The sequence below is a fragment of the Bombus flavifrons genome, chromosome 2, assembly GCF_040668555.2.
Source record: "Bombus flavifrons isolate JBK064 chromosome 2, iyBomFlav1_principal, whole genome shotgun sequence".
Taxonomy (NCBI): domain Eukaryota; kingdom Metazoa; phylum Arthropoda; class Insecta; order Hymenoptera; family Apidae; genus Bombus; species Bombus flavifrons.
Window position 1 is genome coordinate 20280978 of NC_138443.1, and position 16767 is coordinate 20297744.

General features: G+C 35.9%; 3 protein-coding genes across 5 annotated transcripts; 1 reads left to right on the forward strand and 2 right to left on the reverse strand.

Moving 5' to 3' along the window:
- Nucleotides 1-510: 510 nt before the first annotated feature.
- On the reverse strand, nt 511-4838 carry LOC138189610 (uncharacterized). The gene is made up of 5 exons (XM_069131675.1): nt 4531-4838; nt 3774-4061; nt 3673-3688; nt 3413-3517; nt 511-1029 (listed from the first exon to the last, which is right to left on the reverse strand). The coding sequence occupies exons 2-5, from the start codon at nt 3972-3974 to the stop codon at nt 983-985; spliced, it is 369 nt and encodes a 122-aa protein (XP_068987776.1). The 5' UTR covers nt 3975-4061; nt 4531-4838; the 3' UTR covers nt 511-982.
- LOC138189607 (uncharacterized) lies at nt 4605-9562 on the reverse strand. 2 transcript variants are annotated; one of them, XR_011176076.1, is made up of 6 exons: nt 9467-9562; nt 9101-9296; nt 8869-9004; nt 8471-8620; nt 8210-8372; nt 4605-4734 (listed from the first exon to the last, which is right to left on the reverse strand). XR_011176076.1 is itself a non-coding variant. In XM_069131671.1 (6 exons), the coding sequence occupies exons 1-6, from the start codon at nt 9497-9499 to the stop codon at nt 4717-4719; spliced, it is 663 nt and encodes a 220-aa protein (XP_068987772.1). In that variant the 5' UTR covers nt 9500-9562; the 3' UTR covers nt 4605-4716. The 2 variants fall into 2 exon arrangements, 1 of the variants encoding a protein (XP_068987772.1); XM_069131671.1 differs by having other exon boundaries at nt 8210-8339.
- Nucleotides 9563-10473: 911 nt separating this feature from the next.
- LOC138189594 (uncharacterized) lies at nt 10474-16135 on the forward strand. Of its 2 annotated transcripts, none has more exons than XM_069131646.1 (9): nt 10474-10783; nt 11119-13100; nt 13415-13517; nt 14205-14392; nt 14471-14853; nt 14997-15321; nt 15440-15524; nt 15734-15863; nt 15964-16135. In XM_069131646.1, the coding sequence occupies exons 1-9, from the start codon at nt 10563-10565 to the stop codon at nt 15988-15990; spliced, it is 3444 nt and encodes a 1147-aa protein (XP_068987747.1). In that variant the 5' UTR covers nt 10474-10562; the 3' UTR covers nt 15991-16135. The 2 variants fall into 2 exon arrangements, with proteins under 2 accessions (XP_068987747.1, XP_068987748.1); XM_069131647.1 differs by having other exon boundaries at nt 13427-13517.
- The last annotated feature ends 632 nt before the right edge of the window (nt 16136-16767 follow it).

Here is a 16767-nt window from a genome sequence, read left to right on the forward strand (position 1 = left end):
TTTACTTTTGATCCCACATCAAATAATTGAGAAACGAATTTACATTTTACATACATATCAATCGTTGACGCTCTGTCTACCTATTCTCTCTGCTCGCATCATCATCGTTTACATGCATGTTTTTCCGTTATCCCGTTCTTCCTTCTATCGATCGAACCGTGTTTAAATAACGTTAAAGTATCAGATAAAAAGGTTACGGTCGATCTAAATACATAGCTAATGCACAACGAACGAAATTTTCTCACATTAATAATATTTTTGTTTGCATTCTGTACAATGGAACTACCTTTTAGATATATGAAACGCAAGGGAGTAGTTAATCAATTAGACACACAGTATCGTAAGAGAAAGCTAAATACATTGAACACTAATTTTTCTGTGTAATCATGTTGTATAAAAAATAATTCGATACAACTGTACGTACGTACTTAATACTTAGACAGATCTGGATTTCAGTGCCAGAGTGTATTTAATTCATACTTTCCAAACTTTCGAAAAGAGCAAATCGAACGAAAAAATTTTTACTATCCAGAAGAATGACAAATTTTATACGAAAAACATGTCTATAACGTGTAAAATAGCATTTTTTAAATTTAACACACTCTGGTTTTGGTGCCCATATGTATGTTCAATTACATATTGTGTGTGTGTGTGTGTGCGCGCGCGCGCGCGCGTGTACATACATACATACATACATACATACATACATACATACATACATATGTATAATATAATAATATAGTATAGATATACTGTAATATAGATATAATAAAATATAGATATACTATATAATCAAAAGGTCTACAATGTGCAACTGTTCAAAGCCAGTAGTACGAAAAATCGAAAACCTGTCGTTGCTCGCACTTCACTAAATTACATTAGTTGACGGCGTTCACGACAGTTATTCATGCTGTTTATTATTTAATCAATTGGATTAATGGTTGCTCGGCAAAGCACCGTAATTCCGGGTGACAGCGAACGATTACGGTCTCGTGAAGCGATATCGGTACGGTGTCCAGGTGAATAATTCTATGGAAAGAATAGATATACGAATATAGTATACCAACAATATAATATATAGTATACATTCTGTTAAGCATGTGTTATGCCAAAGGGTTACAACGTGCATAATGTTATCGCGTCCCGATACACCTTTTCACATTTGTTGATAATTAATCTTTATGCACAAATTACAGGAAATTATCTGGAAAAATATGCATATATTTACATACTTGTGTAAATTTATCTGCGATTACAAGACTAGAAAAGCATGATACAGAGAGAATTTTCGTTGAAACGAGTATCGAGATGCCATCGACACGATGTATATGTATTACATCGTATTTACATATATATGTATGTAATCATAACTACAACTATATATATATATCGGTGGACAGGTTTGAGTTAATGAGCGCGTCTGATAGATGATGATGCGCGTTATTATGCATTGTCACGCATGCTAGGTGATCTTGGTGGCCGCTGTTGTAATAGCTGCGAGGACTACAGGATACGAGGATAAGATGCATGTTGAACGTTAGGCATGCATCAGTTACTTAGTAATGAAAATGAACGAGGACGTCTTGATCTCGTTTCTTAGAGTATTGCGTATCAAATCTTTCGACATCTCGAATTGAATTGCGCGTTTCTCGTCGAACTTGATAATACGTATGTAAGTAAGTAAGTAAGTAAGTACATATAATGCATACATTTTTCTATAAAATCGGAGATTTATTAAATATTACATGGAAACAAATTTCCCCGATTCATGTTATTCGTAGTATGAATTTCTTGTACTTGTAATATTCCCTAATATCGAGTAATGTTCAAATTCGAAATGCATATCGATCAACCTGATCGATATAATTATAATGAACGTGTATTTCTTCTTTCTTTTTTTTTTCTTTTCTTGCCTCCATCGCCATCATCTTAGCGTACAGTTCACCTTGTTCTTACTCTACTTTGGTTTAAAGCATATCATTCTCCGAAGAACATTTTTTTTTCTTTTTTCGTTGAATCGTACAACGGTATTCAAAGGACGCGAGATAAAGAAATAAATGAAAAAAAGGCTATCCGGTCGGTACAGTATCTGAATTTTAATTCTTGAATTTATTCGCAACTTGGAATAGTAATGTTTAAATTAGCGATAGAAAAATTATTTACAAGTACTGTCACCTCACCGATTTCGATGATTTTCGAATATGTTGTAGAAATCGAAATCAATATTTTGAACAACTTTTCCTGTACATATAATCCCCGCTCGGTCTTTATTTCCGAGATACCCATCAAAATATTTTTCAAATTTTTATTCTGACGTTACTTTGAAATTAAAGTGAAACTTAACGTAAATTAATCGAAATCAGATCAAAATTCATTAATTGCTTGATGACAGCTTGATCATCTGTATTTGGTTAGATTTGAGTTAGGTACTTTAAATAGGTCTTAATATTACTAGAGCTATAAACCCAACTAAAAATCGTCCCTCATCTCGCTGGAATAGCTAAGCCAAGTTGCATTTCCTTCTTATCTCCCTGCGTTTACAAATCGAAATGTGAGATACATGTAAACTCATCGCGGCTCGTGCATCGACATCGACAAGCCCAATCCAAATTTAAATGGCGTCCGATGCACATCAGAGTAAAAACGAGAGAAATATTTTCATGGATGTATCGGAAACTCGAAAGATCGAGCGGGGGTAATACTCATCGGGAAAATCGATGAAAATGTTGATTTCCACAATATATTGGAAAATCATCGAAATCTGTGAGGCGATAGTACGTGTAAATAATTATCAAAAGTTTTCGTTCCGTCCTCGAACATGAAATCATCTACTACCGTAAATAACACATACACTACCATTCATAAATATTCGACCGATCGACGCTTTGATAGTAATATATTTTTCGCAGTAACGATATAGTACGCACATATGTATTCAACCGAATCGTACAAATACGAGTAGAAGTTCACGAATAGAAGTAAATTAATGCCTAGAAATAGTAGTTTGTAGGTACTTACGGAATCAACGGATTACAAATTTAGATAACTTACCAATAGCACATTGCATTACAGTCAAATAGGTCTGTAAACTACATTCTTGAAGATTGGAGGATAAATTGCACATTATCTTTAAACGATAAATTTCACCGCGTCGAGATATTCCACGACATAACACCACATACATATAATTCTAACGATCGTGAAAAATAAGGTTATCATTATAAAGAATAATGTAGATCCTCGTTCTATCGTAAAGAAGCAAGCGTTCCGATACTTATGAACGGTAGTGTATACGAAAGTTTCGTGCGATCAATCAGCTTGACGATCAAATTAACGAAATGAGTCGCTACAAGAGCGATGCAAAGCTACGATGTTTGAACATTGGCCAGATTCGATACGCCCTACGATTTACCGTTGCTAGTGAAGCATGGACAGAGCGCGTTCAGTATTCGACTGCAGAATCCACGGGCACGATGATTCCAACCAGCGACGCTACCGATACCCTTCAGTCTACTTCCTACACAAACAAATATTCTGTTTCTTTTACTGGAACTAGGGAACAAGCGATGAATGAAAATAAGCTTGCAGACATATCTTTCTCGTCATGCCTTTCTATCGATTATGATGCCAAGTACGTAGAATTCCTTTTTTATATCATACTATAAGGCTTACCTTCACTGACAGCTTTCTGAAACATGAAATTCTCAATGAATAATTACGTTCGACAGCGTCTGTTTGAAAGTCGACGAACAAAAAATTTGCGTGTCACTCGCCTCCGTCAACACCTTCCTTTTTGATGCTTCCGTGATCGCCGTTTGTATAACTTCGCTCACAAACTTGCTCGTTTCTCTCATTAGCTCTTCGTCATCTTTGAAAGCTTCTCTCTGTTGTTCTAGCGTCCCAGTAGTTAACATCTTTTCTCGTTCCTCCATAGTCCATTTACAAGAAACGGTATTGTTCATTTCTTCAGTCATAATTTCTACGTTGATGGGTTCGAATCTGATTAATTTTGACCAGTGATATTCTTAGAATATTTCAGTGAAATATTCATTCTGTTGAAACTGCGAACGAGTATATATCTTTCTTTTTCTTCTTTCCTTTCTCAAATAATTTCGTTAGGAACAGAAATTACATATACAGACTTTCGTATCGATACAACGGTTACAACGCTACCAATGTTGCGGCTGCTAGCTCACAATTGTCTTATATTTAATATTTAATTTAACATAATACAGAATAATGCAAATAGTACGACTCGTCGATAATACGAGCACAATTTAAATCATATCCAATTTGACTGTTATTTTTTCAGGTTCACAAATAATCGTAGTCGATTATTCTTCTTAAAAGATGTTATTGCGAAATGAAAAAACTGCTCATGACTGGCATAATACAGGCTGGGTACATAGGAGATGTTGGTAGCACCATACTAACAGTTGTTCAACGGAATTGTATATGTACATGTATCGTATATTGTTCTCAGAACGGACAAGAAAATGGAAAAGCACAGATAATACCCGTTTTACTTACATCTACGGAGAAACTCGAAGAAAAGGCGATTGACCTTTTGGGCATATGTAGATATCGAGCTACAGGTGGTGCGCATTCGTTCTACAAGGGAGACCGAGTGCCGACTATTCAATGTCATGATGTATTCTTTCCACCTTGCTCGAATCGATTTCCTTTCAACCTTTCCAAAGTCGAAGTCCGTCTTAATCAATTAATCCGAGTTTTCTGCGAGGATTTACTTGATTTTAGTACAACTGGAGTTTCGACATCCTGTTTTTGTTCACGTTTAGCTCCCTGCCTCTCTCTCTCTCTCTCTCTCTCTCTCTCTCCCTCCCTCTCCCTCTTTCCCCTTCCTCCCTCCCTCCCTCCCGCCCTCTCACCCTCTTACTTCTTCCTTCTTTTATTCTTCCCTCCCGTGAAAAAGCAGAATATTAATATTTCCGTATAAACTAAATGTCAGAATTGCCGTTACCGTTACTGTTACAAGATATATATATCTCCGAAAGAAGAGATCATACGTGGATACGAACGATAACGACCGATACGCATGTCCAAATTGTGCTACGCGGTACGCCCGACCACCGACCAACACTGATTCGCCGCGTAACGATCGAACGTCTGCCAGCAGTGTCAGCCTCGGCTACTGGCTCAGTTTGCCTGACTGAATATCACCCCGGGGAAACGTTTCGGAGCATGCGTCGACCTCCACGCGACTATTAACTACGTACTTGCCTTCTAGTTGTACGGTTTATTACCCCCTTTCTCACACTACTTCGCTCTATTCAATTTCATATTTACCTTTCATATTTCCACACTTTTCCTCTTTCTTCCTTGTTCAATTTGAGAATAAACCTACGATTTTTCTATTTGTCCTTTCTACTTACTCCCAATTTTTTTCATATACTTATGCATTTCCATTGCAAATATACTCCTCGCTAAAAAGATAGCCCATGTGTGCTATCTTTAATTTCTCAATGACGCGTGTAGAGTTTCTCGTCTGTAACGTATAATATCAAAACATTATGAGCTCAGAATATGCGGTTCGTTGAAAATAATTAAAGATATTATGAGGTTTAGTGTGTAACGAAAAAATTTGTTTTATTCTAAGAACGAAATGATAGCACACTCTGTTAATATGTTTAGAAATTGCTCAGTAGTTTATGATCTATCAACGAGTAAAGATTACAGTACAATATTATATAAATTTCTAAGAATAGGACGTGGAAAAAAATTAAACGAGTCTGAAAAAAAAAAGAGCAAATTCTTGAACTAAGACAGCAATAGTTATCAGTAGCAAAAATATCAAAAGTAATAAGAAGAAGTCATAAAGTAATACACAATTTCTTAAAAAATGTTGAGTATTATGGCAAAAAGAAACGTATTGGTCGGCCGTCATCGTTATCCGATCGTGATAAGCGAGCAATTTTGCGTGTAGCTTCCAACTCGTAGTTAACAACGAAGCAAATAATGGAAAAATGTAGTGTTAGTGCCAGTGTTTCAAGTGTTCGTCGAGTTCTACTATCCTGCAAAGATATTAAGAGGCTGAAATTGAAAAAGAAACCTTAGTTAACAAAGAAACACAAAGTAGAACGGTTTACGCTTTGCAACAGAAAGAATGCATTGGAAAAAGAAACGGAGAAGGGTACTATTTTCAGACGAAGAAGATTCAACTTGGATGGTCCTGATGGGTTCCAATATTATTTTCATGACATAAGAAAACAGACAATGTCAGCAATTCGACGATAAATGGGAGGAGGGTGGGCGTGATGGTTTGGGCCGGCATCGGTTATTTCGGCAAGACATGTATCAAGTTCATCAATGGGAGAATGAATAGTGTCCGATACATAAATTTAATCAAAGAACAAATAAATAATTATGCAGAACGCATTTCTCGACCTGATTACATCTTTCAACAAGATAATGCATCTGTACACACATCAAGATTAATCCAATCATATTTTAATGAAAATAATATACCTATTTTGCCGTGGCCTGCACGCTCCTCGGACCTTAATATTATTGAAAATTGCTGGGCATAACGTGTTCACGGCGTATACGCGAATGGAAAGCAGTATCAACAAGTACAGGAATTAAAAAATGCAATTGTACGCGAATGGGTTACGTTAAGTCAAAATTATATCCACAAACTATAAAAATCGATACCAAATCGTACAATGGAAGTAATAGAAAATAAAGGGGGATGTAACCATTATTAAATAAGTATATATGTTTGATAAGTAATTATTGTTAGTTACAATTTATGTTGATTATTATTTTCTTATTGTACATGTGCTATCATTTCGTTCTTAAAATAAAGCAATTTTTTTTGTTACACACTAAACCTCATAATATTTTTGATTATTTTCAACGCATCGCATATTCTGAGCTCATAATGTTTTGATATTACCTATACGTTACAGACGATAAACTCTACACGCGTCATTGAGAAATTAAAGATAGCACACCTGGGCTATCTTTTTAGCGAGGAGTGTAATATTAAGCACGTTAATAGAGACACAGTTTTATTTTAAAAGACACAGATATATTAGAAGCATCTTCAAATTCATATAGAATGGAAACTATTAATCGTTGAAACGAGACCACATCCGTCACATCTGTTACATATAATTAGTATAAAGTAATTAACTTATATATTTTACCTGTTATATATTTTAATAGTTTCGTCGTTCCTCTTCTGTAGGTATCTTAGAGATGCAAATATGGCTGTGATGCGCCCGTCCCCCTAAGGGCAAAAACCTTGCGAAGGTGAGCGAAAAGAAGGCGATACAGAAAAAGGTAAAGCTAGAAGGAGTGAAAAGGAAAGGAGAGTAAGCAAGACAGAAAGAGTGAGAATGAGAGAGATGGTGCGAGGGGGAGAGGGGCGGGGGAGGAGGGGAGGGAGAGAGAGAGAGAGAGAGAGAGAAAGAGAGATTTCTAAACATAGTAGAAGATCAATATTGTTAGATATTTAACCATTTTCTGTTTTATTCTCTGTATCATTAAAATTACTCTTGTGCAATAGATATTTACCATAAGTACTTATTGCAAAGAATAGTATTCGTTTGCTAGACAGAAAAAGATAATCGAGATTATCGAGATATCGTAACGGTCGTTTATCTCTAAATATGAAATGACGATTATATGAAATTTATTCGTCGTGAATTGGATTAAACAACTATTCGAAAAATCCCTTTTAATTGAATTTTATCTTAGATGAACGAATATTTTTATTATAAAATGTCACCATATGCATATATCGCTTATTTTACTTTCTTTAATATCTCTCTCGCTCAATAATACCATACATCAGTTATATTCGTAATATAAGAAGATAATTGTATATCTTGGGCTGGAAATATAGGAATCTATTCAATTTTGCGTCAATCTTCTACTTTTCCTTTTTTTCCAAGACATACGCGCACAATATAATTTCCAATTTCGTTGAATGATTCTTGCTGCATGATTTGCACGAAAATATTCTACGTTCGCTAAGAAAGCTCTCTTTACGTCTAACTCGCTTTCCTCCTTTAATCGTTTATATAAACTACGTTGAGCAACAAGGTGATCCTGTAATCGTACATGTATGCTTGGATGACTTTCTAAATGTTTCATTTTTGACAATCTTTCGAACCAGCACAGATATTTTGATAACGCAGACGATAATATGTAATAAATAGATATAAAGACAGATTGTACAGACCTGAAGAATGGCATATTCTTCGTTCAACAGATTCTGTCTGATTCGAAGACTAAGTTTATACACATAAAGCGATCCGATATTCCTGTCGTATTTTTCAAATTGATCCAAACATCGTCTTCTCGCTTTATAACTGCGTGCCATTGCATTATATTATTAAGTGTAACTAATGTTCATCATACAATCATTTATAAAAGACATGATAAAAATAACGATAATAATAAGAATGGCGATAACGATAATAATAAGAAGTTTCTTCTTTACCGTTCATTGCATAAATCGTTCATTCTCAAATAACATATTCCGTCAAGAGATTTCAAACGAAGATCGAACCACTCAACTTCTACTTCCACAGATCTTTTTCGTACTTCATTCCTTAAATTTGTAGCGGACAACTTCGACGAAAATTTGGCTCTAAAATATTTACTTCGTATTAATATAATTGTAAGATTCTTGCAGAATATATTGTATACGTATACATACACGTATGTATAGATATTCATTTCTATAATTGATATATTAAGTATAATATAGTAAACTGGGTATTAGGTATACATTACATTAGGTATACATTACAACACGTATTTCAGATACTATGAAACAATAATGTTTTTTAGCTTATTTTCGATTTGCTTGACAAGAAAGAATAAAAAGTTACTTACGTTCGCATTTTTATCTTTTGTTTCAAACTTTCTTGAATATTCTTCCTTGCGAGTTTCGTTCTTTCCCAATTTAATTCAATACTTCGCAAAAATTGGTTCGAGTCTGATTTCTCATTTTCAAGTAAAATTTCCCACTCTATTGAAAAAATGTACGATGTTGTTACGGATAATCCGCTTTACGTAGAAACATACATACATACATAAATACATACATATATACATATATACATACGTGTCATTTCAAGTTTAGCTTTGTCAATGTTTCTTGTAAAATCATATAATTCAGTGTCCCAGGTTGTTTCCTTTACGAAATGCTGCTTCGAATTAGCTTTGATCAAACAACAGAATAACTCAACTTTTTCGAATAATATCTTTTTTCGTGAGTAGAAATCTTGTTCAGTTGTTTCTCCAATTTCAACATTCGAATGCTACATACATGTATAATTTATTCATTACCGAGCAAGTAGAAAAAATTTTCATATAGAATGAATTATTAAAGTTAATAATTTTATAAACAAATTGTCTAGAAATGCCGTATGCGTTATCGTTCTTTCCTACACACACACACACACACACTGGTTGCTTTTCGACTACATACTTCTTTTGTGAGAACCGTTAAACATCCATCCATTTGGTCAACCTGAATTTAGAATAATATGTATATACGTATATATGTGTGTTTATGTATGTATATATATATATATATATATATATATATATATATATATATATATATATAATATGTTCTCCCTTCTTTCAATCAATTGTACAATTGCATAAAATGTGGCACATCGAATTGGACCCGTACACTGTATGCGATCGTTCGTAAGCCTACGTGAAATACATACACGTATGTACATAATCAGATTAATTAGTTTTCGGTGTCCATAGTTACGAGTTGATGATTACCGGATATTACGTACACGCACATTTGTTGTCTCTATGTGACTTTCGTGAGAAATATCAACATGAAGATGTTAAATCGAACTTATTTTTAATTATTTTATTTCGCATGATATTTAAAGGGACTAATTAAAATGAAAACTCGTTTAAATTCTTTAATACATATATACATATATGTATGTACCTATATACACGTGCCTGCGTAATTACATAGATGATTTATAATCGAGACCATTTAAGAATTCGGGAGTTGTGTCGTTTTCTAATTTATAAAAATAGCCATAAAAGCAAATTTATATTTGCAAATTCAATTAAATTATTATCAAAGATTATCAATTATTATCAAATTATTATCCACTTTAAATTTATATTTTAATAATCATCTTATTTAATGAAAATTAACCTGGAACAGAATACCAGATTTCCTTTCTGATAATATTAACTAATTATTAATTAAATTGTATCGATTACCAAAGAATATATTGGTTAATCTATATAAGCCAACAATATTGCGTTGTTTCTTAACTCGTTTCCCAATCCCATACGTAATAATAATGTTAGTCGAAATTTTTAGTATGTTTGCACATACATAATTCGCTGTTCAACTCTGTTATCATTTAAGTTAAATTGGCTGCCGTTTGGTTGCGCTAGTATTGCTGCCAGTAATACGCCAGTGCTGCTGCTAGTAATACGCCAGTGCTGCTACGTGGATGCGATTGCCAGAATTATTAGTCGATCTCAAGTCAAAGTATCGTTGGATGTGTTGAGGAGTTGTCTGCGATACAATAAATATGGCGTACCGTGGTGTGAAAGGTTCTGATCCGTTCGTTTCGAAAACATCGCGAAATGAACGTTTTGCACAAATGTCAAAGCAAGAACAAATTATTCAGCAAAAAAAGCTTGAAATACAAGCAAAGATGCAAGAGCAAAAAGCAAAAGAAGCTGTGGAAAACTTGAAAAAGACAAATACGATAGCTCCGAATTTGATAGAAAATAAAACGAATTCTTCCAAGTAAGTAGAGCTATATCACTTCCAGAATAATTTCATATTTATTATTGCGTGAATAGATTGAACGATATTATGAATACATTTCTGTTCCCTTTTCGTAATTTTTCGTATTAACTGCTAACACTTTAACTTAATTAGTTTTCATGTGTGAATAAAACTGCAGTGTGGATGTCAAAATGCTGATAACAAGCTGACAGTGTTATGGAAATATTTATGTATTATAGTAATAGTTTTAGTCTTTTTTTATTAGTTGTAAATAATCACCTGTTGATTTAGTACTTTGATTTAATAATATCTTATATCCATATCTGTATCTTACGTCTTATGTTTCATTACAGAAAAGACGAAAACAAGCCAGTGATATCTCAAACCATTAATTTATTTGCTAATGACGGAAGCTTTTTGGATCAATTTAAAAAAATTGCAAGTAATAAGGTAACTGGAAAAACAGAGACGATGTTTTCTTTGAAGATAGAAGAAAAAATGGAAGAAAGTGCACAGGATAAGGAACGAAGAAGAAATAACGACAGAAATACAGACTGGGAAAATAGGAAAGACCACAGGCGGGAGGATTCTCATTGGGAAAAGAGTTCTGACAAAAGACATAACTCTTCTTCCAGTCCGTCTCCTACTAAACGTTCAGCATCTCAAGGTCCAGAAGCTAGACATTCATTTAATCAAGTAACTTCTAACGATCAACGTATGCAGCACAGCAATCAACAGTTTCTTTCTCGGAATGGAAATCTATCTGCTGTTCCATCCCTTGCATCTCAACCTATAACGTATCTCACAGGTGTACCATCACCTAATGTGAGAAGTATCGCAACCAACGTACCTCCTCCAAATTTATCAAAAATGCCTCCTCCGAAAAGTATGTGTAGCACTTTCCCTAGACTGGATGACCAATCTGGAGATCCAAGAATGCCAATAACATCACCTCATACAGTCCGTCCACCTCCACCTCCACCTCCACCTCCTATACCTGTGCAACCTGTTCCACCAAACACCAACGTACCTCCACCAAATATTCATATTTCTCGGACAATGCCATCTAATTTACAAAGTTTACCACCACCACCACCACCACCACCTTCAACCGTTCCATTAGCATCTTTATTATCTACATCGTCATTAACGTTGCCAACGTCATCAACGTCGCCAACATCGTCATTGCTGTTATCATCACCACCACCACCACCACCACCACAATCGTCGCCATTACTCTCATTATCATCTTCTTGCTCTACTTCTTCTGCTATCTCCTGTTGCCCCAATTCCTCCTCCTCCTCCTCCTCCTCTTCTTCTTCCTCTTCTTCATTTACATTGACATCAACAACACTACAACTACCTTCATTACTAAAATCTCCATTGCCGTCGCCATCGTCATCGTCATCGTTATCATCGTCATTGACGCCATCGTTGTTACCGTCCTCTTCGTCATCATCGTCATCATTATCCTCATCGACATTATTATTATCGTCGTCGTCGTCGTCGTCGTCGTCGCCGTCATTGTTGCCGCCGCCGTCGTCGTCGTCGTCGCTGTCGCCATCGCCGTCATTGTTGCTGCCGCCGCCGTCGTCGTCGTCGTTATTGTTGCCGCCGCCGCCGCCGTCGTCGTCCTCGTCATCCTCGTCGTCGTCGTCGTCGTCGTCGTCATCGTCGTCGTCGTTGTCGTCCTCTTCCTCCATCTCCTCCTCCTCGTCGTCGTCGTCGTCATCGACGTCGTCGTCGTCGTCGTCGTCGTCGTCGTTACCGTCATCATCGCCATCAACTTCTTTGTCATTATCTTCGTTATCGTCCACATTATTGGTGTCATCAGAATCGAGTACGCGACGACACTTAGCTTCAACCGGACAGCAATGCGGTGTACCACCTCCTACACCATTACAACCTATGAACTTACCACCTCCAAACATTCCTCCTCCTAATATGTTACCGACAATGACACAAATGCCACCAAGCATAATGTCGATTCCGGCTACGCAGACAATCGTGGTCAGTGTACCGAATGCATCAAACGTGCCAAATGTCCCAAACGTCCCACCGCCAAATGTAATACCATCTGTGATGATGTCCGCTCCACCACCAGTTCACAATGTTGCCTCGAATATGAATTCAATTCCAGCGCCCAATCTTAATATTCCACCTCCGAATGTACCACCCCCTTCCTTAATTCCAAACGCCAGACCGCCGCTTTCTTTAATGTCGACCAGTTACCCTCTTCCTAATCAAGTCGCTCAGGTACCTATGGGACCACCTAATGTACAAGTGCCACCACCAGTGAGGCCATTGACTGATCTACAAGCCTCTGAACAGCTAGGTACGATATGTCGATTATTTTCATTTATTTCTTCGTTTCGACGTATCGCCGCGTGTTTATATTTACGAAGAACAAGTTATTTCCTGTAAAATGGATTACTTGTTCGCGCAGTCCAGAATATGTAAGTGTGCGTGCGTATGCGTATGCGCGCGCGCGATACGCCGAATACAAGACGCGTGGGCGAATACGAAACTTGCAAAAAGCAAATTCGTGCTGATCATTCGTGTAGACGAATACGTGTTCTACACTACAGAAACAAAAACAAAATCCAGAGTTTTTAGCGTTGTTACGCATGTCTGACAAAGGCTTCTAAGTGTGTCCCGTAGAGGCTGAGCAGCTGGCACGCATCGTCGCTGACTGTGGGGATGAAATCGAACAAGAAGCACGAGAGAAGAATGCCCAAGATCCTAAATTATGGTAACTACTGTCCTCTCTGGTCCCCCATCTATAGTGTCTTTATACGTGTAGCGTTTGCACATATCACATTTTCTTTATTTCACCTTACGTATCGTTCGTTCGTCTTTTTTGTACAACATTGCTCTATTTCAAGCACTAGATACAGCATCTAGGTGTAATGTATTACGATGCTTGCTTTGTCTGTATCACTTCTCCATTCTCTACTTCCTTTTTAATCAAGTAGCGAAATCTTATCGATAATATTTGATAATAACGATACGTGAAATTGTAATTAAAATTTGACCAATAAGTTTTCTAATCATACATATATCGTGCGTCCAAAACGTGAATGTCTTCCTTCATTTCTTATTTACAATTATTTATAATTACTATTTTATCCTCTGTAAAACAACATACGTTAGAGTATGTTCCCCTAATTAGTTTATAAAATATTTCTTTTATAAAATAAAGACAATACCTAAATTCTTCAATGTAATTGTCGAATCAAAGGCGTGACATATTGGACGAACATACGAATATACGAGCTGTTTTCTTATAAAACACCTGTTATCTTCTATTCTTTCTTCTTATTCTTTTTTTTTTTTCTTTTATTTTTTTCCCTCTTTATTGTGTCTCTTTTAATCTAAAGGAATTTAATTTAGGAGACTATGTTACTCGTCAGAAGTTTTAAGTTTTGTTTTAATCAAGGTTTCTGCACCAAAAGCAAAGTGCAGCCTATATGCAGTACAGGGGATTGGTGGCAAAATTTCGCACCGAAAAATCCGTTAAGGAAAATAAAAACACCGGCGCGGAACTCTATTGTCCGGAAGAAGCTCTCAGCGATAATGACGATAGCGATCAAGGTCCTTCCTCTAACAAGCATGTTTCACCACAAGGTATATATAATGTATATTTATTTTTGCATCGTGTCATCATCTACCATTATTGATTATAATTATTTGTACATTAAACAGAAAAGAAACGAGAGAGAGAGAGCGATAACAATTCTACAGATCGATCAAAGGAAGACAACAAGGAAGAACGTAAACGAAAAAGACGTAGCCGATGGGGTGATCCAGATAATAAGGTGCCTGTAGCAGAAATGAACACGTTAACCAGCCATAATAAACAGCAAAGTAGTAGTGGCTTTTCACAGCCAGGTATCGCGATTCCTGGACAAATTGGACAACCGGCTGTTATAATTCCATCACCAAAAGTGCAACGTACAGAAACAAAGAACCCTATGTTAACTAAAATATCAAGGAACGATCCAGCCTTGATACAATATGCACGGCAAACTTTTGGGACGTTAGATCTCACTGAAGAGCAATGGAAAAAAGCCGAAGATCATTACAAGGTGACAAGATTGTTTATTTTAAAATTGTTTTATTTCAAGCGTTCATTTAAGATTTAAGATTAAGATCAAGCTTAGTACTTTGTTAATTCAACTATGTGTAATTTCTGCCAACTCACTCACCGTTTATTCTAACTTTCATTCAGATAAATCTTCTCTACCAAAACTTATTAAGAAAAAGAGAAGAAGTAAGACGTTTAGAAGCACAGGGTAAGCACAAATACGAATACGACAGTGACGAAGAGACGGAAGGTGGTACTTGGGAACACAAACTCAGATCTGCCGAAATGGAGGCTACTCAAATGTGGGCTGAAGAATTGACGGCCCAAGCAGAAGGAAAGCATCATATTGGTGATTTCTTGCCACCGGATGAACTTAAAAAATTTATGGAACAATATAACGCAGTTAAGCAAGGGAAGGAACCTGACCTTAGCGATTACAAGGAGTACAAACTAAAAGAAGATAACATCGGTACGTAGCCTGCCTTTCTTTGCGCGTCCATGTATTTACATATATTAAAATATATATGTATCTTTTTGTCAGTAAGTTATGTTTGACAACCAAATTAACGAAGTTTGCAATTCTTTAGGATTTCAGATGCTACAAAAACTTGGTTGGAGCGAAGGACAAGGATTAGGTAGCGAAGGCAATGGTCGCATCGAACCTATTAATAAGTAAGTAGTTCCTGACTGATTGTACTTATTATATTCGCGTTGATTTCACATATAAACATATAATATATGTGAATTATTTTTATGATAGAAGTTTACCGTATTATTGAATTTCCTTAGCATTTTATTTGATCTATCTGTGACCATTTCCTACTTCATTTATTAATACCAATATCTTCGATGTTGTACCGACATTTCTCATTTTTCTATAGAGCAACCAATAGATTCGACAGTGCTGGTTTAGGTTCCGAAAGACCGGATGGTGTATCCAGGGACGACGATGAATTCGATGCCTACAGAAAGAGAATGATGCTTGCCTACAGATTTAGGCCTAATCCTTTGGTAATTTTGTCAAACATCTAACAAATTTCGCAATACCAAAGTTATGTTTCATATACTTAACCACTAATCAAATGTTTATTTTTCTTCCTTTTATTTTTAGAACAATCCTCGAAGACCTTATTATTGAGAAGAAGGTGACATTAGTAGATCGTATTCGAGGCATTATATATCGTGATGTTCCATTTAGTTGGGAGATAAATTGTCATTATTTTGTATATTTGACATACTCTACTGAACGTACAGATTACAGTTACAGTTATAGTGACATAATAAATGAAATCCCAATCTTGTTTCTATTTCTATAGATGTTTACTCTGTTTTTCTTATTGTATGTATGTACGATTATGAATGCTCATTAGAATTATTAAATGAAATATGAACTGTGAATGTTTTGTTACATATATTATTTGTACGTAGGTTTCATATTTGATGCACCGTGCGATATGTATTAGATTGTAAAAGCATCGATTAAGTACAGAGTAGACGTAACATAATTATATGGGACTTCGTGTCTCACAAATTCCAACTGAATACCAACTTCAAAAAGATCAGAGTATTTCCTATTACATTGGACAAGCGTGCTTAAGCGCTTCTACATTGATCGATCTGATTGATACATTGCCCTAACATAGGGAATATATCACGCCTCACAGGTCACATGGTCCCCCAAACATGGGACACGTAAAAACAGCGACAGGTATCAGCTCTATCCTATAATCAGTCCGTGACAAAACATTCCGGTTAATTTGTGTCGATAAGTGAAACAATTTTACCGATCTACATACATACATATGTGACGATACCTATGTATACTTGAATTTATAATGTACTCTTCCCTTTCCCCTCTGCTTTCTTCCTCTCTTCATTTTTATACTACGATCTACCTCATTGCCAGTCTGTCGGT